This window comes from Micropterus salmoides, unplaced genomic scaffold (genome assembly GCF_014851395.1).
Source record: "Micropterus salmoides isolate LMB-PRFRI ecotype aquatic unplaced genomic scaffold, ASM1485139v1 Ms_hic_scaffold_1, whole genome shotgun sequence".
NCBI lineage: Eukaryota > Metazoa > Chordata > Actinopteri > Centrarchiformes > Centrarchidae > Micropterus > Micropterus salmoides.
In genome coordinates, this window is record NW_024040040.1 from 10,219,955 (window position 1) to 10,244,725 (window position 24,771).

Sequence of the window (24,771 nt, forward strand, 5' to 3'; positions counted from 1 at the left end):
GCGCAATGTTTGTTTTCAACAGCTCCGCATTGAGGTAAAACAGACTAATAACTAAATCTCTTCAGTCAACATCATGCATCTTTTCCGCTCTGCCAGGTTTGCTGCGCAAACTAATAAAAACTAGAAAAGCAATTCCTCCCAAAAAATGCACCTCTAGACATACAGTTTATCATAATCATCCATCACTGCAGTTAGACAGGAGAGGGCCCAGCCAGTGTGGGATCTCTCATTCAAATGAGGGATTCTCCTGATTGCCATTTTCTATTTTGCAGCTGTCACCCTTTATTTGTTTACGCACACAGGCAGTGGCAGAAAATCTCCATCCTGCTGTCAGTAGTCCCGCAAAAACAAGACTTTCATCTTGGTGTTTTAATGTCTGCGATGTCTGGGATGTAACACATCTCCTGTGAGCAGACTACAGCATGTGATTGAAAAAGACTTGGAATTACAGTAGGAAACGTGAACATAACATTTATGCAACATAATATGCAGAATATGACTATGTGTAGGAAGAAATGGATGGAAGGATGCGTGTATATGTTTTGAATAAATATCAGTGAAATAAAAACTATATGACAAGCATATTGTATCAGTATTACTTGTTGTTCAGTGTCCCTTTCTCTCTGTCTGTTTTCTTCCCAGCTGTTTCCATCATGCGCCACAGTGCTTCAGCTTTTGGATTTGCTGTAAGTTGACTGTAAAGCCTCCACGTCACTAACGCTACGATGGCTAACGCTGTATGCTGTGGTAAAGAGAATATTAAACATATGTTTTTTGTTTTCACTCTGCAGTTCGATGCCATGCTGGATGTGTTGTCCTCTGTAATTGTATTGTGGCGGTACAGCAACGCAGCAGCTGTCCACTCAGCGCACCGCGAATACATGTAAGTACAGTCACCTGGTTTATAATCAATACGGAAATTCTATAACTTTAAGAGCATTAAAACCACTAAAATGCTAAATAGGTAATGATGATAATAGATATGATGGCTTGTACAAAGGCTGCTAAAACATCCCCGTGGTGTTCTGAACACCTACCGTGTAATGCAGGTCTTTCTCTGGAAAGATTATTTGCATTTAACTGTCTCAGAATAGGGCCACGGTTAGCTCTGCTGGTAGACTGCGCGCCCCATGTACCAGGCTGGGCCCTTATCCTGTGCCCTCTCGCTCGCTCCCTCATTTCCTGTCTCTCTCCACCTGCCCTATCAGAAATAAAGGCAAAAACGCCCCCAAAAATCTTTTTATATAAACTGTCTCAGAATAAATGATAGCCGCACAAATTAGGCTGGTCAAATATGATGTATTTATACTGCTCATTTGTGGTTAGTTTTTAACTCATGTTCAGGCAGAACTAGTGTTGATTTGACAGCTTTGTTTCTGTGTATTAACTGTGTAGTACATTTTTTTAATAATAGAAGACTACTTGCAGACACCCTGCAGTTGTTTTGGCTTGCTCAGATGGTTTGATTCCATCTATGAATCCCAAACAAACCCAGAGAAGTGATGAAATCCATTTCAATGTATCCACAGTGCCTGTTACAGTTAGCTCAAAAGGGGAGCCTAGCGCAGAGGCAGGTGAAGTTAACAGATTTATTGAATAAATAAGATACGTTGAAGATGGGCTGAGGAGACCAGATGGCTGGTTGTGGTAGAGGGTTGAGAAGGAATGGCGAACGGCAAGGCGATGTGGCCGGTGGAGGTAGTGGGGAAGAGTTGGTTAGCAGGCAGGGAGGCAAACAAGCAGGGAGAAGGCACAATGGAAAGGCAGTTAGTGACAGGCTGGAAATCAAGATGAAAAACAATCACAAAGAGAGAACACGAGAAACTAGACTAAGCTAGACTACCGCTGAGCTGAGGCAATGATCTGGCCACGAGTAGTAGAGGAGCGGCAGGAGGGAAACACGGAGAAACACATGGGAACAGTAGTGAGGCACAGCCGTGATAGGGTCTGATGTATGTGTGGCCTTTGTCCTGTGAAGGAGTATGTCTAACAGCAGGTCTCTTCAGCCCTGTCAGCCTCGTCCCGATGGGACCGATCACAGACAGGTGCCTAACGTCTTATCTGTACCTGGCTGATAATGGTGTGTGTGTGTGTGTGTGTGTGTGGAGGTCAGGTGGGCTTTTCAGAGCCTGTTGAATAGTCAGGGTGCTGGCAGCAACCAGGCAACTGAAAGAGAGTGAAAGAAAAGAAAACAGAGTGTAACGCAGTATTTTAGTCCTGTGCTGTTCTGTTAAGATGAGTCCTAACATTACCAGAAACAATACACAGCAAATGAAATTCAACCAAAACATAAAGCATATGTTACTGAATGAATCAGGTAAATGAAAGTGTCAATATCTGTTACTGTCAGAGCATCTGGTAGATTCATATAGTGAATCTGTCAGTCCCAACACACCCAGAGGAGTGAATGCTAATTGCTGTAGAGACGACAGATGAGATAATATCCTCTGGAAATAAGCAAACAATACAATATGGTAGCATTTCCTTTAGAAAATAAAAACATTACTACATATTTTACGTTAGTTACTGGTCACAGCAGAGTAAAGAGTGTGATGAACTGTGAGAGGGTGAACTTTATTGCTTATGAATTCAAATTTAATTTGAGCGAGTGACTTTGAGAGACAACAAACGCTGGTTTCAGAACCAGTCAGAATCTGAAGGGCTCACTTTCTTATTCTCTTGTCAGCAGCAGGGTAATTAGATTAACAGCTGTTGATGCCTTCAATCAAATCAGCTTTTTGATAGATATATGGGAGTGTTAAATCTTCACATTAAAGCATTCACACAGAGTCACTTTTTATCAGCAGCCTTCATGATGTCACTCAGGCAGCAAATTGGAGAATTTGGATATATAAATATATAACAACATAGATATATTTATGTATAAATGTTCTGAGACACACGGAAAAGCAAGAATTGCCTGCAAGCAACTATAACACCCACACGCTCATGGTTGCACAAGTCTACAAGTACTTAAATAGACACATACCATATGTAGGTACACACAAACACGTACATGAACTAACACACATCTACTGTAGCATGTTTTTTTGTACGTTTTTTAGACGGCTAGCGGCTTTCAGCAGACTGAGTGAGAAAACTACTGCCACACAACCAGAGAATCTTCTTAATTTTTTTTTATCTGTATGTGTTTGACGGCTGAGTAGCGATGCCCAGGTACAGCCCGGTTGCCAGGGTAACAAGCCTGAGATATCAAAACAAGATGAATTAGGGAGTTTTTAATCACAAATGAAACATGGAGCCTTTTCGAAACAAAAACACCTTTTTTCACATCACTTAGGCAAAGGTTAGAATGAGATACAGCTGCGATGTTATCCATCTGTGATATGAATGAATGTGATGTATTGAAAAAGAAGTGGTATTTTGCTTTAAAACTGTTGCTGGTCTTTTTGCTGTTGTGTTGTTGTTGTTTTACTTGTGGAGCCAACAGCAGCGCAGAGATATGGCGTCATCTTTATATCCACTGTGCAAGAAACAACAGGGGGGTCATAAGTGGGGATTGAGAGCTCCCTTGGTGTGTGTGTGTGTGTGTGTGTGTGTGTGTGTGTGTGTGTGTGTGTGTGTGTGGACTTCCTAGAGTGATGTTGGGTGTTGCCTTGGTTACCTCATCCGGTCAAAACCCAGGACACCAAGTGTGGCTCGAGAGCAACCTTCAGAATTGAACACACACTGGTAGCCATGCGCGACCAGGGCATATGCTCCAATTGTTTTGCATCTCCCTCCGGACTTGGTTAATTGGGTAAAGGACATCTGCTGCTTCCAAATAAGTCTTCACTCTGCACATCAGTGTAACACAGTTATCGGTCATTCAGGATCATTTTAGGTTCACAGGAAAATGCTGCTTTAGCTAACTCTTTTACATTTGTGGTTAAACAAACAAAATGTAACAAGATTAAGAGTCGACAGCCATGATAGCGGCTCTGTGAGGCTCTACTTACAGATACAGCGGCGCTTTGAACTAAATGCTAATGCAGGCAACATGCTAACATGCTGACAAAGACAATGCCAAAATGCATATGTTTATTGCGTATAATGTTTTTACATCTTAGTTTAGTGTGGTAATAATAATAGCTATACACACACACACATATATATATAGCGCTTTAAAAGGTACTGAAAGGCACTTTACGTGGTAAAAGACAAAACAAGATCAGCATAAAACCACAATAACTACTTGAGATAACTATTTAAAAGACAGAAATAAAATGACAAAACAGGTTGAAAGCAGCTTTAAACAGATGGGTTTTTAGTGCAGTTTTGGTACTTGGGGCGAATGAGAGGGGAAAGGAGGTTGGCGTCTATGTGGATCTGAGGTTGTGGGTGGTTGTATGACTGTGTAGGTGGTCAAAGAGGTAGTAGGGGTCAAGGTTATTCAGAGTTCTGAAGGTGATGAGGAGGATTTTAAACTGGATTCTGTGTTGGATAGGGAGCATGCTAATATTTGCTAAGTAGGACTAAACACAAAGCATAGCTGTCACCTTATTACAGTTTATCCTGAGGGGAACATGGATAAGTGTACCATATTTCATGGTATTCCAATAAATAGTAAACAGACAAACAAAATAAAAAAAACGCAAACACCAACCTTATAAGGGAGCTAAAAGAAAAGTCTGGGTATCACCAAAGTCAGTAGGTTTCATCCCCTGGGGAACATGAATGTGTGTACAACATTTAATGGCAGTCAGTCAAAGTCTGGACTAAGTGGTGGATCAACATTGCCGTCCCTAGAACCAAAATGCTATTGTGGCTAAAAACAGTAAAGATAACAAATAAATGTCAGTATTTTTTGTACAGTCTATCTCAAAACAGCTGTATTTACAAGAGTTACCAATCAATTTAAAAATGGAGTAGCATTGCACTTTAAGAATGGTTAAACTCAATCCTGACTTTTAGTTCTAAAAATTTGTCAAGCTTCAAAAAATACTGAATCCTACATTTCCCATAAAGCAGCTCAATTTCACCTTTCATTAGACCTGCCCCCCTTTTAAATGTCCACGTCTTTCAATCCCCACTTCAAGTTTGTAACACTAAATGTGTCTGATTTCTCGAGCCCAAGCTGAGATAACCACGACGACTCCTGACCTCAGTAGTTTTTAAAATCCTGGCTTCGGCCTTGCAGGTAGCAGCTGTGTACCACTTTCACTATTGATCGGGTTTTCAGCGTCAGGGAATGTTGTTCAAGGTCAAGATGTCTGCTCTCCGGGAAGGAATAAACCTTAAAGAAGAAACCTTGTCTTAAGGAGATTTTTTCTCATTTTCTCTCTGGTGACACTTATTGGTACTAGAGAGAGCAGGTGGTTACTGCTGGCTTTCTGCAACACAGTTCATTTACACTGATTGTTAACTAGACAGCTACCACACTGTTGCTTGGCTCACACGATCCATCTTGGAGCTGGCACTGTAATTTGTGTTTGTGTAGTTAGTAATGTACTCTTCTGTCTCTTTTCCTCCTCAGAGCCTGTGTTATCCTAGGTGTGATTTTCATACTGTCCTCCTTGTGCATTATGGGTAAGGCCATCCACGACCTGGCCACCAAGCTGCTGCCTGAAGTGGTAAGAATTTATTGATCACCAACACGAACCCCAGATTTAAAAAGAGCTGAAAAAGCTGTGTGAAAGTTTTAGATTTGAAAAATATTTCACATTTTCCATTTATATTTTGATTAAGATTTGATATGCACTCATAACACAACAAAACACTATGTAAGACTGGATAATACTAGCTTAGAGTCTACTACCACATGTTTTTCTACTACATGACATCATACAGTATACACCAGTGTGCAGGAAATGGCTCTGACCGTGGTGTAGAGGTCAGAATTTGATTCAAACTGGAGATGGAGGGGAGCTTTGGATTAAAACATCCACCATATGGAACAGATTAAGTTATCCATTTAACACTCAGGAAAAAACCCTAAACACATTAACATTCTGTAGTACACTATGACAGCTGGATTACGGTCAGATGAACAGTTAAACAGGGTCATATAGCAGTTTTGTCCATCTCACTGAAGTCAGGCTGCAGAGTTTAAGCCAAAGGTTTGGTGCATAATCAGATAATTTGGTGGAATTTATGGCTATTTTTAAAGCTTGTCCTGATAGTAACAACTACTTTCTCTAGCCAGCAATCGTCTACTCTCCCCGCTGTAATACCACCAGTCTGCCAGAGACGAGGATTTTAAAAAAGCCCTGTTGATGTGTGTTTGTATCTAATAATATCCTCTCAAAATCTGAGTTTACTTCTTAGCGTCCAAGACAAACAACATGCAGGCAGTTATTCACGTGATTTGCATGAAGCTGCAGATCAGACGTGGCTGACTCACTCCACATCTTGCCATTTGAGTGGGCTGTATATCTGATAAGACGGCATATTTTAAGCTATTAGCTGTCACATGGTGCTGGTCACTTGAGGGTTGGTGGTTCAGACTTGACTGAGGCCAAGCAATATAGAGGGGAGTTGAGAGGAGGAGGCTGACTGGTGTTGACAGTTTCTCAGTTTTTCACACCTGCTATGTTGTTTTATTCATATTTGACTTTCACAGTATCTTCAGTTACATGGTGTACCATTCGCAAAGTAGCTTATTTGCTATTTTCCAGTCTCTAACAATAGTCACATTGTTTTGACTTACTATTAGCATTAATCAATATTTATCCTTTTAAAAATGCCTTAAAGTCCTTGATAAAAGTGATGTTAGAAAATGAGGAAGGAATGTCATCATCCTGCTGGCAGATTTCCCGTTTTCGGAATAATACGATTTTAAAGTTCCTGAAAAGTTGTGTTTTTAATAACGTCGAATAGTTTTGACTGGTTATGCAACAATCAAATTTATATTTATATATAAGTATTATTTAAGATTTTAACACTCAAAAACTCTAAAATCTAAGTTGCTAAATTCTGATTGGTGCACAGAGATATACGGCATCACATTTTTCCAACCCACTTCAAACTAGTGAAAAGAGTACAGAGGTAAAAAAAGACAGAAATAACATGTGAAATAACCAAAACAAAAACTGTTATTTGTGCAGAAGGTTGTGCGTTCATGTAGGACCCCATTGCTTATAGTAAGAAGCTAACTGAGAAAATTTAGGGCCTTTAAGATTGAATGGATTTTTATAATGGATTTCATTGCAGTGTGTGTGTGTACACATGTGGGTTAGGCTCATAAGGAATCAAGGAAGAATGTTGCTAATAGTAGCATTGTAAAAGTGAAAGGTGCATCCACATGTATGTGTGTGTATATATATATATATATATATATATATATACATATATATATATATATATATGTGTATATGTGTATATATATATATATATATATATATATATATATGTGTATATGTGTATATATGTGTATATATATATGTGTGTATATATATATGTGTGTGTGTGTGTGTGTGTGTATATATATATATATGTGTATATATATTGTGTGTGTATATATATATGTGTGTGTATATATATATATATATGTATATTAGTGCTGGCGAGGGTTAAAATTATTGCGATTAATCGCATGATTTTCTTGTGATTAATCGCGATTAAATAAATAAAATTGAGTAATGAATTCTAAAGCAGAGTATTGCACAATTTTAATTTAAATGTACTACTATATACACAAAAGAGCAATAACATGTGGTTTGCAAACAAATAAGGTGCTATTTACCAGCAGTATTCCCTTTACACAGTAGCAATAAAATATTTCTTTAAATCTCAACTTAAACATTAATGTAATCAAATATTAAACCAAAGCTATTTGCCACTGCCAGGGAATTACCTTTTATCTAGCTTGTTGCAAGTTACCATCAGAGTCCAATTTTCTTACTTTTTTTTTTGAACAGGTATCAGCATCAGGTATCTTTTATCACTTGAAATGACGTTACAAGTCGCGGTGGATATTTTACAAGCACAGACCAGGTAACGTTAAAGCAACATTGAACACAGGGTGCAGATGTTGGTTTTGGCTGATTGAGTTGTTTGATAGGCTGCGTCATTAACCAGCAAGTGGCTCACCTGCTGCTGTGATAACGGATCGCGAGTGGAAAAATATGGAAAGTAGATGACAGCGTAGTCTGCCGAAGCCTCCATTCACTGCTTGTTTGGGTGGGTGATTTGCAGGCTGATCAACATCCCACCCCACTGCGATAATACGCATTAACGTGCCCAACCCTAATATATATATATATATATATATATATACATATATACACATACCACCCTGCAAGGGGTGAGAGGGGAATGATTTTTATATATACTATGTGAGATATTTAATTTGTTAACATTTCAGCTTCCAGCTTGGAAAAAGGTGTACAAATTGTTCTGAAAACAAGCAGAATCATTGTGCTGCAGGTTTTGATTTTCACGCTGAACATTAGATTCCCCCCCTCCCCATCAATAACATGTGTGTGAATGTGTGTGTGACAGAGGTGTAACAGCGTTGTTGCTGCTGTCAGATGAAGAATGTCACAAATCTCAGGTGTGAAGACTCAAGAGCATTCACACTTCCTGAAATAGCTTCATCACCCCGTTGCTGGGCAATAGTCATCTCTGTAGAAATGCTGTCGAGGATCTGAACGTAATGATGACGATGAGTAAATATGAGAATATTATGCTTTAGTGAGCTGAATTACTGTAGAGAGTTGACTGTTGCTCTTTAGGCCCTTCAATGTCTCTTTGCACTTCAGCTCTGTAATCACAATCACATCTATGTCAGTTTGGTAAAAAAATGTTCTTATCTGTGTTACGTCCCGAGGTGTCTAGGGATATAGGGACATAAACATAAACCAGATGTTGTTGGTTTGAAAGGGTATTTATTTGAAATAATGCAAGTGGAGCACAAACAGAGGATGGGCCAATGGGTGCTGTGGAAATCAACAAACAATTATAACAAAAGGAGATCCTCAAAAGGAGGATTACTGCTTACAGAGATACTAACAAAACAAGAATAAACCAAAAGCTCACTAACCTACGGCATTTGAAAAAACACAACACAAAACGCACAGCACCCCTGAACCTGGTGAAAACTAACATAAAACAACTAGGGTGTGTGCAAGAAAGGTGTCAGTGATAGCTAAGCTTAGCCCTGGCCCACTCTCTTACCTTCACACAGTGAAACACACAATGTCAAGACACAAAGTCTAACACGGGTTACAAAACACTACTATAATCTCTAAGACAGGCATTCCCAAGGCAAGCAACTCAGGTCAGATTGCTGCCTCGAATGGCAGACCCCGCAGGCTTTTAAGCAGGTGGTGGTTGTCACGGTCTCCATCTGATTGGCCCGTAGAGCATGCCGCACCAATCGAGGGCATGGTAACTGGAAACCCAGGAAGTAGGCGGGCCTTCTCTCCTTGTGCAGCCAATCCTCCGCGTGGGCTTGCACAGCCTGCTCAGCATAACAGATAGTCCACTTGAAAGCACAGGCAAATACAGGTGGGGGCGGTGGCAGCCGTAACACCCCCTCCCATAAACACAAACTCCATGTTTGGGTGAAACACAACTCAACACGCCAACACTCACTGTAACCTGGACAAGGCGTCAGCCACCACATTCTCTGAACCTTTCTTGTGGCGGACATCTAAGGTGTAGTCCTGAATGATCAGGGCCCAACGCATTAGGCGCTGATTGTGGTTATACATGCGTGAGAGAAAAACCAGGGGGTTATGATCAGTGTAAATCACAATTGGCAGGGAGCTGGACCCAACATAGACCTCGAAGTGTTGTAAGGCCAACAACAAGGCAAGTGTCTCTTTTTCAATGGTGGAATAGTTAAGTTGATGTTTGTTAAATTTCCTGGAAAAGTAACACACTGGGTGATCGATCCCCTCTACATCTTCCTGTAAGAGAACAGCGCCTGCCCCTACCGCACTGGCATCCACCTCAAGCTTGAACGGCCTGGCAAAATCCGGAGCCGCAAGCACAGGTGCATGACACAGGAGCGCCTTGAGGCTATCAAACGCGGCTTGACAGTCTGAAGACCACACAAAATCAACCTTGGGGCTCAGTAAACGAGTTAGTGGCTGAGCAACAGTGGAGAAGTTACGGCAGAAAGCTCTGTAATACCCCGCCATTCCCAGGAACGAACGCAGCGCTTTACGTGTAGTGGGGGCCGGGCACAGTGAAATTACACAGATCTTTGCTTCAACAGGTCGCACCTGTCCCTGCCCGATCTGTCTACCCAAATAGGTGACGGTCGCCTTTCCAAATTCACATTTGGCTAAATTCAATGTTAGATTGGCCTGGGCGAGTCTACTGAAGACCTGTTCCAAGACGCGTAGGTGCTCCTTCCACGTGTCTGTATACACAATCAAGTCATCCAAATATGCGTTACAGTTACCCACTCCAGATAACACAGTATTCACTAGTCTTTGGAAGGTAGCGGGAGCATTACACATACCAAACGCCATGACGGAATATTGAGCAAAATGGTCTGGCGTAACAAACGCTGAAATAACTGCAGCACGGTCAGTTAAAGGTACTTGCCAGTAACCTTTTAACAGGTCCAGTTTGCTCACAAACTTGGCATTCCCCAGATTGTCAACGCAGTCTTCCATTCTCGGCAAGGGGTACGAATCACGCACAGTTACGCAGTTTACCTTACGAAAATCAGTAATGAAGCGAGGTGAGCCGTCAGATTTAGCCTCAACAAGGCAGGGTGAACTCCATGAACTAGAACTGGGTTCAGCAAACCCATTCTGAAGAAGATATTCCACTTCTCCTTTCATCAGTTCCCGTTTTGTCTGGTTTGCCCGGTACGGATGTTGCTTTATGGGGCGCGGGTCAGTCAGTTCAATATCATGCTGTATTACAGTCGTTTTGGTCGGTACATCACTGAACAAACAGGTGAAGTTGTCGACAAGGTTGATTACATCCTGTCGATGTTCAGCAGGTAAATGTAATAACTGGGACGGCAACTCTGCTATCGCCTCTGAATTAGGGAGTCGAGTGCCTAACTGGACTGGGTGACGCGGCCGCAGGTCATCACAGTCGGGGGAGAGCGCAGGATCAGTTACGATCAGTGCCGCGCTCTGGGGAGGCGAGGTAACGAGTGAAGGACCAGGTCCACCTACAGAGCGCTTACTATCCTCTCTAGGTTGATATATTTTGAGCATGTTGATATGACAAACGCGCGTTTTTCTCCTTCGCTCGGGAGTACTGAGAATGTAGTCCGTGTCACTGAGGCGTTCACGGACCTCATATGGACCCGTAAATTTAGCAGATAGCACCGACGTCTGCGTGGGCAGCAACGCCAGTACCCAATCGCCAGGATGAAAACAGCGAGCCACAGCAGAACGGTCATAGTGGCGCTTCATCACTCTCTGTGAATTGGTTAAGGACCGTTTAGCGTGTGCGTTCGCAATGTGTAGCCGCTCACGGAAGTGGCTGACATAATCCAATACATTACTGACCGGCGACGATTTGAGCGACATAAACTGGTCATGCAACGTTTTAAGCGGGCCACGGGGGGTATGCCCAAACACGAGCTGCGCGGGGCTGAAGCCCAAAGACTCCTGAACGGCTTCACGTGTTGCAAACAAGACAAATGGAACCCCTTCATCCCAATCTGTTTGGTTTTCTAAACAATATTTACGCAGCATGGACTTGAGAGTCTGATGCCAACGCTCCAGAGCCCCTTGGGACTCAGGATGATATGCCGAGGACACTGCATGCTTAACATTTAATGTGCCGAGCACCTGTTTAAAGAGGTTGGACTGAAGGTTAGAACCCTGGTCTGACTGAATTACGCGTGGAAGACCAAAGGTAGAGAAGAACTTGGTGAGGGACTTAACTACAGCTTTGGCTGTAATATTACGAAGGGGAATTGCTTCGGGAAAACGAGTTGCCGCGCACATAATGGTGAGTATATATTGGTTTCCGCTCTTGGTGCGGGGTAACGGACCCACACAGTCTATTATCACTCGGTCGAATGGCTCTTCCATTACAGGAATAGGATGTAGTGGGGCAGGAGGGACTGTTTGGTTTGGCTTTCCTGCTATCTGGCACACATGGCAACTACGGCAAAACTTTGCTACATCTGACTTTAACCCTGGCCAAAAGAAGTGCTTAAGAATGAGCTGATAAGTTTTCGTTACCCCCAAGTGTCCTGACCATTTGCTTTCGTGCGCAACTGATAACACATGCTGTCTATACAGAGAAGGCACGATTATCTGGTAAACAACATTCCAATCAGCATCAGTCTCTGGGAGAGGGGACCATCTGCGAACTAAGACGTCCTGGTCTAGCAGGAAAACCACTTTTTCCACACTTGCGTTATCGTTGACACTTACCACACTTCTGAAACAACGCTGCAGTGTTGGATCTCCTCTCTGGGCGTTCGCCAGGCGCCCTCGTGTAACTGGAAGTGAATCTGAGCCGGGAGGGTCCTGTGGTTCAACCGCCTCAGGCAGGGGTTGCACGTCGGCCTGCTCCTTGGTTCCCACCACCTCAGTTTCCCCTGAAAACATTGGCATGAGTACACTGTCGTTTAAGGAAACATCTGAACTGTCGCACTCATCCTGGAGCAACCGTGTGCGTGCACGAGTGAGCACACAAGCAGGAAACACTGAAGAAGACATATTGTCTGTGGGGAACTTGCCGCACAGAGGAGAATCCAGCACCTCCAACGTGGGCGTCACCTTCCCTCCCGCAATATCATTCCCTAGTAGAAGTACAATACTCTGAATGGGTAGAGCGTCACAAACAGCAACAGGAAAGAACCCTGTAACTAAGTCAGATTGAATGTGGATACGGTGCACCGGACGTGGAACGTAACCCATCTCAATGCCGCGGAGCACTGAACCGAACCCACAAGCTGAATGTTCCGAAAAGGGCAATGCCGATGTCAAAATTACTGACTGGGAACACGCAGTATCCCTCAGTACCCGGACCGAGTGCTGGTCCACAGGCAGGCCAGTGAGTGAAATGCGTGCATCAAAAACAAACGGCTTAAAGCAGGCATCCAACTCATCGCATCTGTTACCCTCAATTCTTGTACTGCGCTGAGTTTTAATTAGACCGACGCCTTTAGGCTGGGAAGGGCGTGAAGACTGTTCTTTGCGTTTCAAGGCCGGGCAGGTAGCAATAACATGACCGGTCAGGTGACAGTAATAACATTTCCTTTCCTCCTTCTCCCCACCCTGTGTTTTGTGGACAGAGGGAGGTGAAACTGGTGCTCTACGTGGTCTGTCAGGAGAGTGAGCGTACACAGTTTTGTGGATTAGTACATATTCATCGGCCGTTGTTGAGGCAGCAGCTAGAGTTGTTACCTTCTGCTCATTTAGGTACACAACAATACGTTCTGGCAGGCTCTTTTTAAAATCCTCCACCAGTAACAACTCTCTCAGAGCACTGTAGTTATCAGCAGAACAGGCCGAAGTCCATTTATCAAATAACACCCCCTTCTCTCTCGCAAACTCAGTGTAAGTCTGGTTCTGTGACTTCCTATGACTCCTAAATTTCTGCCGGTAGGCCTCAGGAACTCGTTCGTAAATACGAAGAATGGCAGACTTAACCGACTCATAATCTAAGCTCTCTTCCAAAGAGAGCGCTGCAATGGCTTCCTGGGCCTTGCCATGGAGCTTACACTGGAGCAGTAGTGGCCACACCTCTGTTGGCCACTGCAAGGCAACTGCAATGCGCTCAAATACACTAAAGTAAGAGTCAACCTCAGATTCCCGGAACAATGGCACTAGAGCAATATGCTTGCTAACATCAAAGGCCAGAGAAATTGGACTAGCAGAATTTAGGGTGGAGGAGGCGGATGATATACCTGGTGCAGCAGCAGGCGGTCTTTGCCTCGCCTGGGAGCTTTCAAGCTCGAGCTTCCGTAGCCTTACAGCCTTATCAGCCTCTACTCCCAGCTTTCTGATTTCAAGCTGAAGTTGCATGTGCTGCTGGCGTTCCCTTTCTTGGGCCTCAAGCTGGAGACGGGCCAGGCGAACCTTTATACGGGCCCCATCTCTGGAACGAGCACTGCTCTCAGGGGAAGGGTCATAACGTGGCAGCGTGACTGGTGTCTTTAACCCTCCACCGACCTCGTCGTCCCACCTAGAGACTGGTTGTGGCTTAAGGGTCTGCACCCTCTCGGTCTCCGTGGAGCCAGCCACCGGAAGCGTTTCTAACTCTACTGCCACAGGTAATTCAAGCAGCCCTCTCTCCACCAATGTAGCCACAACTAATGTGATTTTAGTCCCAAATGCATGATGATATGCTTCATAGAATGAGCTGCATCTATTATACAACTCTGGGGCTATTTGTATATATATATATATATATATATATATATTAGTTGTGTGATGTCATCTAATTGCTAACAACTGTTTGAAGACTCTCCAAGGAGCTAATATCAGAATACAGGATCTTAAAAGCTGAATATCTGAACTATACCGTGCTTCCCAGGAAAGAGTAAGAGTAAGCAGTTTTTTTCAGATTGAATGAGAATACTGATAATCTCCACAAAAACTTGAAATGCAGGCTAAATTCAAACTTAGCAAAAGTGTTTACTACATGGAGATTTTCATATGACCAAATTCAAACAGGTTGCACCACACAAACTACTTCTTAAATAGAGATTAAGTAGTTGTTACTACATATTTACACTCAGTAGCTGCCAGTTGTAACGGCTGCATAACTGAACTAGCTTAAATGACAAAACTAACGTTAGCTTCCTAACATATGACTCATTAAGAGAGGAGTACAGGAGGTTGACACATCTGACCTGACACTAAAAATGCCGTTTAATAAAGATGTAGAGGATTTTAAATTATATTTCACAAAACAACACAAAATGCTAATTACATTGGAAATAATAAAACAACATAACAATAACATAGCTACTGGATATTTCCTATTGCTACATGTATACAGATATAAAGCAACAGTCCTACATTTACAAAGGATTGGCAGTTAAGTTTAATATATTGTTTGCCTGTTAGTTATATTGCAAGCTGAAACATATTTTACGCATTATTAAAATCGTAGCTTAGCTATGCTAGCTCAGACATTTCTGAAATACGCAGTTTTGCTGGTGGTGTTAAAAGAATGACCAAAACTGTTTTCCTGCTTTGTTGGGTATAGAACTATTTTTGTGAGTAGACTAATGATTTCTTTTAAATTTCTGTTGCAACTGAATTATTCAACAACTCTCACATCCCTTGTATAACTACAAATGTTAAGAATATTAAGTTAGTTTTCCATTAAGAAATACAGACAGAAACATATACTAAAGAAGGAAAACTCCCAAGTAGGCTACTGCACACACGCTATTATGGTTAGATTTGGAGATTGGCATATATCAACATAGCTGGTTGCACTTTAATCATAATTTTCCTATTCTTAGATCAGCTGCAGAACACCAATATACCACAATGACAAACACATTTCAAGAGATTCAAATAGCCTTTGCAACTCACTCAGGCTACAAATTCAATTAGTTCTCAAATCTTTCATTGATTTATTGGACTAACTGTGTTTTCCATCTATTCCTCTGTGGCTGCAGTGAGGGAAGGATACGGCCTAACAGACAAAGCATAAACAAAGGGAAACTGTGGGAGTGAGGCAGACAGATTCTGTTTTTCTGAGTCGACCTGCTCCTCTTCTGTCACACATTCAGGTTCTCCCAGGCTGGTTTCTGGTGCATCATACTTGGAGTTATATATAGCTTGTGTATGCCTCACAGCCCGCCTCAGTATGCAGATGTTGGAAATAAGGTTTATTTTCACCACCTCCCTTCTTTTCCTCCTCGCTATGAAATGTTAATAAGGTAAGCAGCTGCTTAGTTATGCGGTGATGGGAATGAGAGGGAGAGGAGAATGGAGACAGAGAGGCCGGGGAGGGGAGGAGGGAACATGTGGAGGACAAAGGTTGGTTTTTGACACTTGACTGTTTCTGCTCTGCTAGTCCCAATTAATGTCAGTTAGCATCCAAAACAAATCTGTTTTTAATTAATTTGAAGGGCTGCTGTAACCTGGGAGTTGAGAAAATGCCCCAACCCATGGGCTTATGAAATCCACTCAAAATCCACTGGAAAACCTAAATCACTTGACAACTTGTGATGTGAAAAAATCAGTGCAGTAAGATTATTTAAGCCTGTTTTTAATGTAAATTTATGTATTCCTGGTATTTCTATATATATAATGTTTAATCTTTACTTGACTAATAAACATGTCAAAAAAACAAAATGTAAAAATGACCAGTTTTTATGATCAGTTACGTACCGGAACTAAGCTTTACAGGTGCTGGTAATGCTAAGCTAAGCTAAACTGGAGCTGCTTGATGAAGACCTGAACATTCAGAAGAGATAATACCACTATAATTGACTTTTTCCCATTATAAATAAGCAAACACTTTCTGTTTTTCCTTTCTCTCTTTTCCCACTGTCTGTTCCAGTCTGGTTTCTCCACATTATAAATAATGCACTTCTTGGCCTTCCTGACTTATCGCCTTTAAAAAGCAGAACGACAGTTAGTACCATTTTCTTATTCTGCACATTGATGTCTGGTTGTCAAATGTAAATGTCAGCACCATGTTCACATTCTGGGCAGGGTCTGTTTGTCATTTGCTTTATGGTGTGTGTGCATTTCCCTTTCTAATGGGCCAAAATACGAGCCCACCCACTTTGAATGTTGATTAGAGGGTCACTAGGGGGATTTCCCATGCCATCTTTAAAAGGTACACCATTAGATTTCACTATTTAATTTTGAGAAATGTAATATCTGGATACCATGGATCGTGATGAACTGTAAACCTTTAACTACTTATATTTTAATTCAGATTTTTGCTGTGGCATGTAATGTTAATTTGATGTTAGCGCAGAGAACACTTTCGGCAGCAGCTTCAAAGTATTAATTCCCCAAAACTTCTTGAAGGCTTTTGTTGTGAAGCAGCTGCAAGAAATGTTTTGTTTACAAAAAAGTAAATAAGAGAAAAGGAAACAAACAAATACACAAATTTATTCCAACATGTGACATGGACTTGTAAGTAAAATATAAAATGAAATAAAATATAACATAAACAAGATGTTATGCATAAATTAAAGCATGTCACAGGATAAAAATATAACTGTGTATAGAACTCTCTCTTGCACTAACTAACCCCCACTCCTGTGCACGGGCACTAACTCTTGCTGATTGGCTGAAACAATGTTGTGGGGAAGGTCCACACCACTTTCTTTATTTTCAATGTACAGAGCCACGGCTCTGTAGAAAAACTTTTCAGAGCACACACAAAACGGAGAGCTAGCAAACCAAGAGGAAATATTTGGTGAATTTAACAAAAAGTGTACTGGATTACAATCACTTACTATGCCTTTAAGTGAGTTCTTTTAATGTATGTAAATTTAACATGTTATTTTTTGCAATTTGTAAACTGGTTTGTTGCTACTTAGAAAGACCATGACGATATAAATTACTATGTTCTTGTTTGTTTTAAAACCTTACATAACATTTTCTTTTCACTAACATTTTAGGCTTCTGGAGAATTTTTTAACCATACATTTTGATCAAGTAAACCACATAATCTTGATTTCATAGTTTATATATTTGGAAAAGGGGCCTAGGATTGATCCCTGTGGAACGCCACGTTACCACTGCAGGATCTATTAAGCTACCATAATATCTACATACTGAATGGTAACTTAAGTATAATTTAAACCAACTCACTACTGGATTATCACACCCGATAACCTCTAATTTATTCCATACATTATTTAAAACCATGGGAAAATATGTATAGCTGTATGTCTGTATTTGTTGAAGTGGAAGATTTGTCCTTGTTGCTGAAGAATGTGTTCAATAGTTTGAGGATGATATGCTATTTCGATTTTATTTTCACAGTTGAGTCACAGCACTGACTCAGGTTTTATGTAGCATGCTCAGGTTTTCTCTCCATTTCCTCTTTCATGTCTGCGAGCTCGCCAACGTAGCTTTTCATGGCTCCAAGGCCATAGTGCAATATTAATGCTGCCGCAGAGGCGCCGAGTGCTCTGCAGCTCCCTTTCTCTGCTCTCATCCATCCCCCCCTCTCCTACATCCGTCCTCAGTGCATTTACATTTTATGTATATATACCTGAAGCTCACAATAGGTGTAGTTATATTAAAAAACATCTTTACAACCAAAAGGACAAGATAGAGATAATTGCTTGGAAAAGCATTTACAGTATATAAGAGCTATGGGGAGCAAAGGAAAACATTAAAATGTGGTATAATTGGAATAGATGGTTGAGGGGGTAGGTGTTATGATATATAAATGGGTCGTATGGGGACATAAGACTGGACCACGGCCATTTCTGAATGAGCTGTACAGCGGGGACCAATTGTATTAAACCGTGGTTGCACTGCGGATGCGCTGTGGTCTTTTCAACAATAATAGATAATCTTTACTGATATAGAGGGTGTAGGTTTGGTTTGAGAGGGGACACAATAAAGCATTGGTTATGCTTTGTAACACGGGACTCTTTTTCGTAAAGGCGTGACCTTGTAAGAGCTGGGGTTCTGACATAATAGTTAAAAAGACACACAAACATATTATTAGTCCTATTTGTACCGATACACAATGATAAATAATGTTGTATTTGCATCTTTACTTAAGTTTGCTAGTTCCTTATGTTTGACTGATGTTCAATTGTAATATCCTTTTAGGAAAAATATGAACTGTAAATCAAAATAAAGATTAATGTTTCTTTTTCGTGCAAGAAATATTCAGAGGAGCCTGCTGTATTTTCTTTAGTCTTATGTAATATCTGCAGCGTTCCTCGGAGGATGCAAGCGGCCTCAACATGCGCTAACAATTGGTTGATTAGGGAAACCTGTATGTAATAGAGACAAAGCCCAGGGCAAAAAGGTGCACAAAGCTTCACACCTCCTTGTAAAGCTCATTGCTGTGATCACACATAGTATTAATTGAAAGTGACCTAGATGTATCCATAAACATTTTTATCTTCTCTCATCTGGACTTTGGCAATTTGGCACTTTTGGTAAGTCACAGGACATTGTTTAGAGAGATTTTAGTGAGTAAATCAAATTGAAACTGTAAAAGTTTTAGTAGAGTTATAGTATTGCTTTCCTCTTTATGACTTTTTTATTATAATAACTGACAACATACAAACTGTTGGCCCTCAAAGTCTTGTGGATCAACCAGTGGTGCACTTTGAGGGAGGACCTAGGATTAAACCCTGAGGGACACCAGTAACGTGACAGGGTGGTGAAGACAGAGCGGATCATAAAATAGAAGCAAACCATGACTCTAACTCCCTCTGTTTTTCTGTCTGTCTTCTCACAGGATGCATTCCTGTTCAGTGTATCCATCGTCAGTGGCTTGGTGTGCATCTTCCTGGCTGTGATCAAGTTTATGCTTGGCAAAGTGCTCACAAGCAAAGTCCTCATCACTGATGGTAGGGGTACACACATGCTCAAACACAGCAGACTTGCAGGACATTGTACTGCCCTTCCTTTTTAGGACCATAATCTTTAAAGTTGCATAGTTTTTTTTAAATTTGGAAAGATGAGCTTGTTTATTACACTAATTCATTAGTAATACGTATGTTTCTTTAATTAACTGTCCTGCATTGTCCATTTACTGTCAGTCTTTCCATACACATATATGTGTGAAGGGTTTTCTAGTCATTTCCTAGTAATAGTGTCACAGTGTGACTTCCAGTGTGATACATTGGTGTCGCACTCATGCTTACATTCCTTCCATGGAGTAACAGATACTGGTCGTTATGCAACGGTTCGTCACCTACACAAGGCCGTGGGCAGTTGCATTTTGATTTAACGAGATGACCTTTCTGTATTAGAGGCATTTGAAGAATCTGTATTAGAGGCATTTGAAGAATCTGTCATGCCACTGTTCATTTTACGCTGTACACTGCACATGCTACTTTCTATACATTGTTGACCATATTATCTGCCCAGAGAATTCACCAGTGGTTTAGTTACTGCTGTTTACATTCCTCCAAGAAATGCACTGCACTGTATGAGGTTATCAGAAGTCCCACAACAAAACAACCTGATGGTATTTCCTATTGTAGCAGGTGATTTCAATCAAAAAAGACCGAAATTCCACCAGCATGTCCACATCCCCACGAGAACAAATACACTGGACCATGTTTACAGAAACATTCCAGGCAGCTACAACAGGGGCGGCTTAATTTGTTCATTAGGGCGACCAGGCGACGCATCACCAAGCCGGGGATTTTTCTCACACTTTCTACCACACTGTTAGTTAGCTGTGACTGTTTTTGACAGTTTGTCTCTGAATATCGCTGTCCAAACAGCATCAAGTCGTGTTCCGTGGAGTCCCGCCTCTTTTGAGGCAATTTCAGGCTGGTAGTAAATCGCCCAGATCTCTCTCATAGACTTTCATGTTAAGGCAGTTTTTTTCGAGCTGCGGCCGCTGCAATGCAATCTCTATGGGTTACGGGAGGGCTAGCACTAACGTGTTTACGCCACGCACCAAGCAGCACAGCTACGCTTCTGCCACCTGAAAATAGCTCTGCACTCCTCCAGCTTGTTGCTCTCACTACGACCAGCTGCTGTACAAAATGTACATTCATGCTGAAAATTCAACCGTGGTGTCGGGAGATGCAGCGACTTTACCAGCGGTGAGTAAGACACAGTTTAAATAATACATGTAATTTGTTAAGCTATGAGGAGAGGAAAAGTCCGCTAGCCAGAAGGCTAATTTATGCTCTGTAAAATGCCATAGGCTAAGCTAATAACTGTGACTGTAAAAAAAAATCTTGATAGTTATTATTAAGCCGAATTTTATGCTTATGTTAAATGTGATTGTTATTAAGCCATGTTTTATATGTGTTGGTGGAGTCAATTTAAAGTTAGCTGCACTTAACCAGTAACAATAATCTGATGTGTTGTTTTTTTGTTTTATTGCCAGAAACCGAAGAAGAAAGAGGAGGTAGCCTGATGTGGCCACCACCACTGGCATCTTGTCAGAGGAGGGTAAAAAGAAGTAGGAAAGCAACACAGAAAATAAACCAAAAACAATAGAATATACCTTTTATATTTCCCCTTACATGCCTTGTTGTTTATGTGTAAATACTGCGCTTTATTCTGAATTTGTTGTTCCTAAATAAAAGGTTTGTCACAGATAAATCAGATGAGTGTGAGTGTCATCCTTTTTTTCATTAATGCTAAAGTAGTTGCCTTTACATCCAAAGGTGTGAAGATCTGTTGATCTTAACTGTGGACTGTTCATTCATTGTAGGCATTGACAATGAACTTCAGTATGTAGCACAAATACTGTACAGTATGTAGCCTAAGGAACAATCCTTGTCTTATAGCAGAATTAGACCATTGAACTGGTCACCTTAGCCATCATCGCAACAATTGCCCCCCCTGAGAAATTTGTCAGGAGCCGCCACTGAGCTACAAAGCCCTCCCATGTCCCAATTTTGGTTTATCAGACCATATTTCCCTCCTTCTCCTGCCCACTAACACGCAAGCTGATTAAAATGGTCAAACCAACAGTAAAAACTGTTAACTGTTGACAGTGACGAGCGCAGCGTTTTTCCCAAAGTTGAACATTTTTCAACTCTCGGCGACCGGAAAAAAACGCTCAGCGCCCAGCGTGGAAAAGACTCTCAGTGCCTCGTCACGCTCCTGCCGTTTTTACCAGCTTGCACAAACGCGGCGCTCCCATTGCAATGAATTGAAAAAAGACGCTGCCGTGAACACGGGGCCTAAAGGACAGTACCCACCCAGCCACAACTGGTTCAACCTGCTGCTGTCTGGCAAGAGATATAGAAGTATCTGCTGTTATACTACAAGACTTCAGAGCAGCTTCTCAACCCATCTACTGTATAATTTTTGTATAATGTTTGCGTTTTGTGAGTAGCATAAAGGGAACTACAACTTCATCTCGTTTTACAACCCTGTGCTGTAATATGATAAAGAAAGAGGCCAAAGCAGTCAATATTTCACGTCCACTGTACTCTCAGCAGGTGTCTGTGGGAAGCCTAAACACATAAGGGAATGAAATCCAACACTGACCCTACAAAACCCTTATCAGATGACTTTATATAAGATGTTTTCCAACAGAAAAATGTTCTCTCCTCCCAGGATTCAACTCACTAGTGGGGGGAATTATGGGGTTCTCCATCCTCATCAGTGCTGAAGTGTTCAAGCATGAACCCAAGGTGTGGTACCTGGATGGGACAATAGGCATCCTGATAGGTCTTATCATCCTCGCCTATGGAGTCAAGTAAGTGGTTACTAGAAGTTATTAGAAGAACAGTTTATAAATGATTGTGTGACAATATGTACAGTTTGCTGGTAGTAAATCTGAATATATGAAGATTTAATGTTCAGTCCTGCAAGGGTTTTTGTAATATATGTAGCTCTGGAGACTTTACATTGTACAGCTATTCAGCCTAATTTGTAATTAATGATGTCATCACTTCAATTCAAAAGAAACTACACTGCCAAGCTACATTTGTTGACAAGGCGTTCATCACAAGTTATTATTAAAGCTTGGTTAAATAAGAATTTTTATAAACAATATAGGGAGGAACATCCATCCAGCAAATATAAACTTGTATGCAGATGATACAGTTATCTATACAGTTGGCTTGTCTTGTTTACTGATCTCAAACTGCCTTCCACAAACAGCTGTTTTATAATTAAAATTAAGCCTACACAAAAAAACTTTCTTCAGAAACCATGCCGATTCTGTACAAACATTGAATTGAATTATTACTTTATACAAAAAAACATGGAGTCATGGAGGATGGGGAACCATCTTTCTCATGAGCCCTCAGAAGAGTTTTTGATTTTAATCTGAAGCATTCATCGCTGCTGATGCAGTGACATTTTTGGCCTAGAGTTACAGCCACAACCTGAAATTAATTCAAGACTGTCTGCAGCGTCTCAATAAGTCAGAATGGGATGCATGTCTTTTTTCTATTTAAGGGGATCAAAGTGTTTGAATCGACTCTCAGTTTTTCCTATGCTTTCTAAAAAGCCCCCTCTTCTCCCACCGCAGGCTGCTGCTGGACATGGTCCCACGGGTCCGACAAACCAGGAACTACGAGCGTTTTGAGTGACGGACCACAGAGTAAAAGAAAGAGGGCGAAGAGGAAGGTTTGGGAGCGGGTTGGCTGACTGATTGACAGGAGAAGGATGGGGATTACTGTCCCTACAGTCTCTCCACAGACAATCACATTCAGTGCCAGTGGAGACGTCTGTGTCTATATAGTCCTTCCATTCAAAGATTTGAACTGAGCATCCAGGCTGATATTGAGTGAGGGCGAATCAAATTCTTGGCCCCTTTTAAGTGTTTTACAATTTGGTGTACATATAATACCTTTATCTGTCTTTTAACAGTGTATGGGGCAGTCTGTTCTTTCATGCCTCCACATTTAAACAAGATTGAGGAAGTTAACTGTGAAAGGGAGTTAAACCTGCTTAAAAATAAAGGTTGACTCAGTGACAGAAGAGACAGCAATGACCAAATAGTACAGAGACATGCTTGTACTGCAGCGTACAGGAGACTTATGGAACCTGAGAGACAGATTTTTGCACAGCAAGTTGATGTACAATACCTCAGTTACACCTCATTGCCCTGTCAAAACACAGCAGTTTATTTTTCCCATGGTTCCTAGAGGCCTTTACTCAGCTGTGCTATAAAAGGTTGCAGTGTGGCAGATCAAACTGATTGATGTAGCTGATGTAGCAGTGGAGTATTAATGGTGTTTTACCTTCATATGACTTGAGAGGATATATCAATACAAGGCCCATTTGCCATAGGGAGCAGGTATATAAGCAAACACACAAACACACACACACAGCCATGTGTTACTATCTTTGTGGGTACCCTTACCCAAACCTTAACCATCACAACTACATGCCAAACCTTAACCCTTGCCCTAACTTTAATCTAATTCTAACCTGAACCCTCAAATCAAGTCATAACTGTCAAACAGACCTTTAAACTTGTGGGGTGCAGCATTTTGGTTCCCACAAAGCTGTCAGACTCCACAAGTATAGTGGAATCCTGGTTTTTGGACCCCACAAATAAATTAAAACAAGCCTGCACACATTTTTGTTCTTCTATGCCCATGGGGACATCTCATTGAAATAATGCATTCCCTACCCTCTTACCCTAACCTTAACCATCATAACTACATGCCTAACCCTAGCATTGACCTAATTTCAACCTGATCCCTAAAACCAAGTCTTAACCCTCACAAAGTGACACTAGTGACGAAACCCCATCACTGCATTCAAGTTATAGTCCCCATCGGGATAAAAACACACACACACACACACACACACACACACGTGATTTGCTTATTTATCTAGACTGTTGTGGCTGGAGCCGGGAAGCCTAGAGTGGACACTGTTTCAGCAACCTCATGCCAACGCCAGCTTACAGTTCTGGAGGATAAAAATCAGCAGTTTTGGCATTGAGTGACATAAGAGAGTCCAGACTTGTCTCAGCCTCCAATTCACTGACAATGTGACAGAAGGAAAATGGCAGAAACCAGCTCAGTTTACTTCAGGTTGCCACTTTTGTTTTTATTGTTGTTGAAGCTAAAATGACAAACCCAAGAATATAAATTGTACATTCACAACTTGCGCCATCTGCTGACCAGAAGAGGTACCTGCCACACAATTGTGAATATACACTCACCTAAAGGATTATTAGGAACACCATACTAATACTGTGTTTGACCCCCTTTCGCCTTCAGAACTGCCTTAATTCTACGTGGCATTGATTCAACAAGGTGCTGAAAGCATG

The 24,771-nt window shown here is 41.4% G+C and overlaps 1 protein-coding gene across 1 annotated transcript in view; it reads left to right on the plus strand.

Moving 5' to 3' along the window:
• Nucleotides 1–24,771, plus strand: part of LOC119901999 (transmembrane protein 163-like) — a 32,210-nt gene extending 7,439 nt beyond the window's left edge. The window contains exons 3-8 of the mRNA XM_038717831.1: nt 643–686; nt 792–883; nt 5,477–5,573; nt 19,294–19,405; nt 22,092–22,233; nt 23,014–24,771. Of these exons, the coding sequence (XP_038573759.1) occupies nt 643–686; nt 792–883; nt 5,477–5,573; nt 19,294–19,405; nt 22,092–22,233; nt 23,014–23,074 (548 nt within the window). The 3' untranslated portion in view covers nt 23,075–24,771. The remainder of the gene's footprint in view (nt 1–642; nt 687–791; nt 884–5,476; nt 5,574–19,293; nt 19,406–22,091; nt 22,234–23,013) is intronic.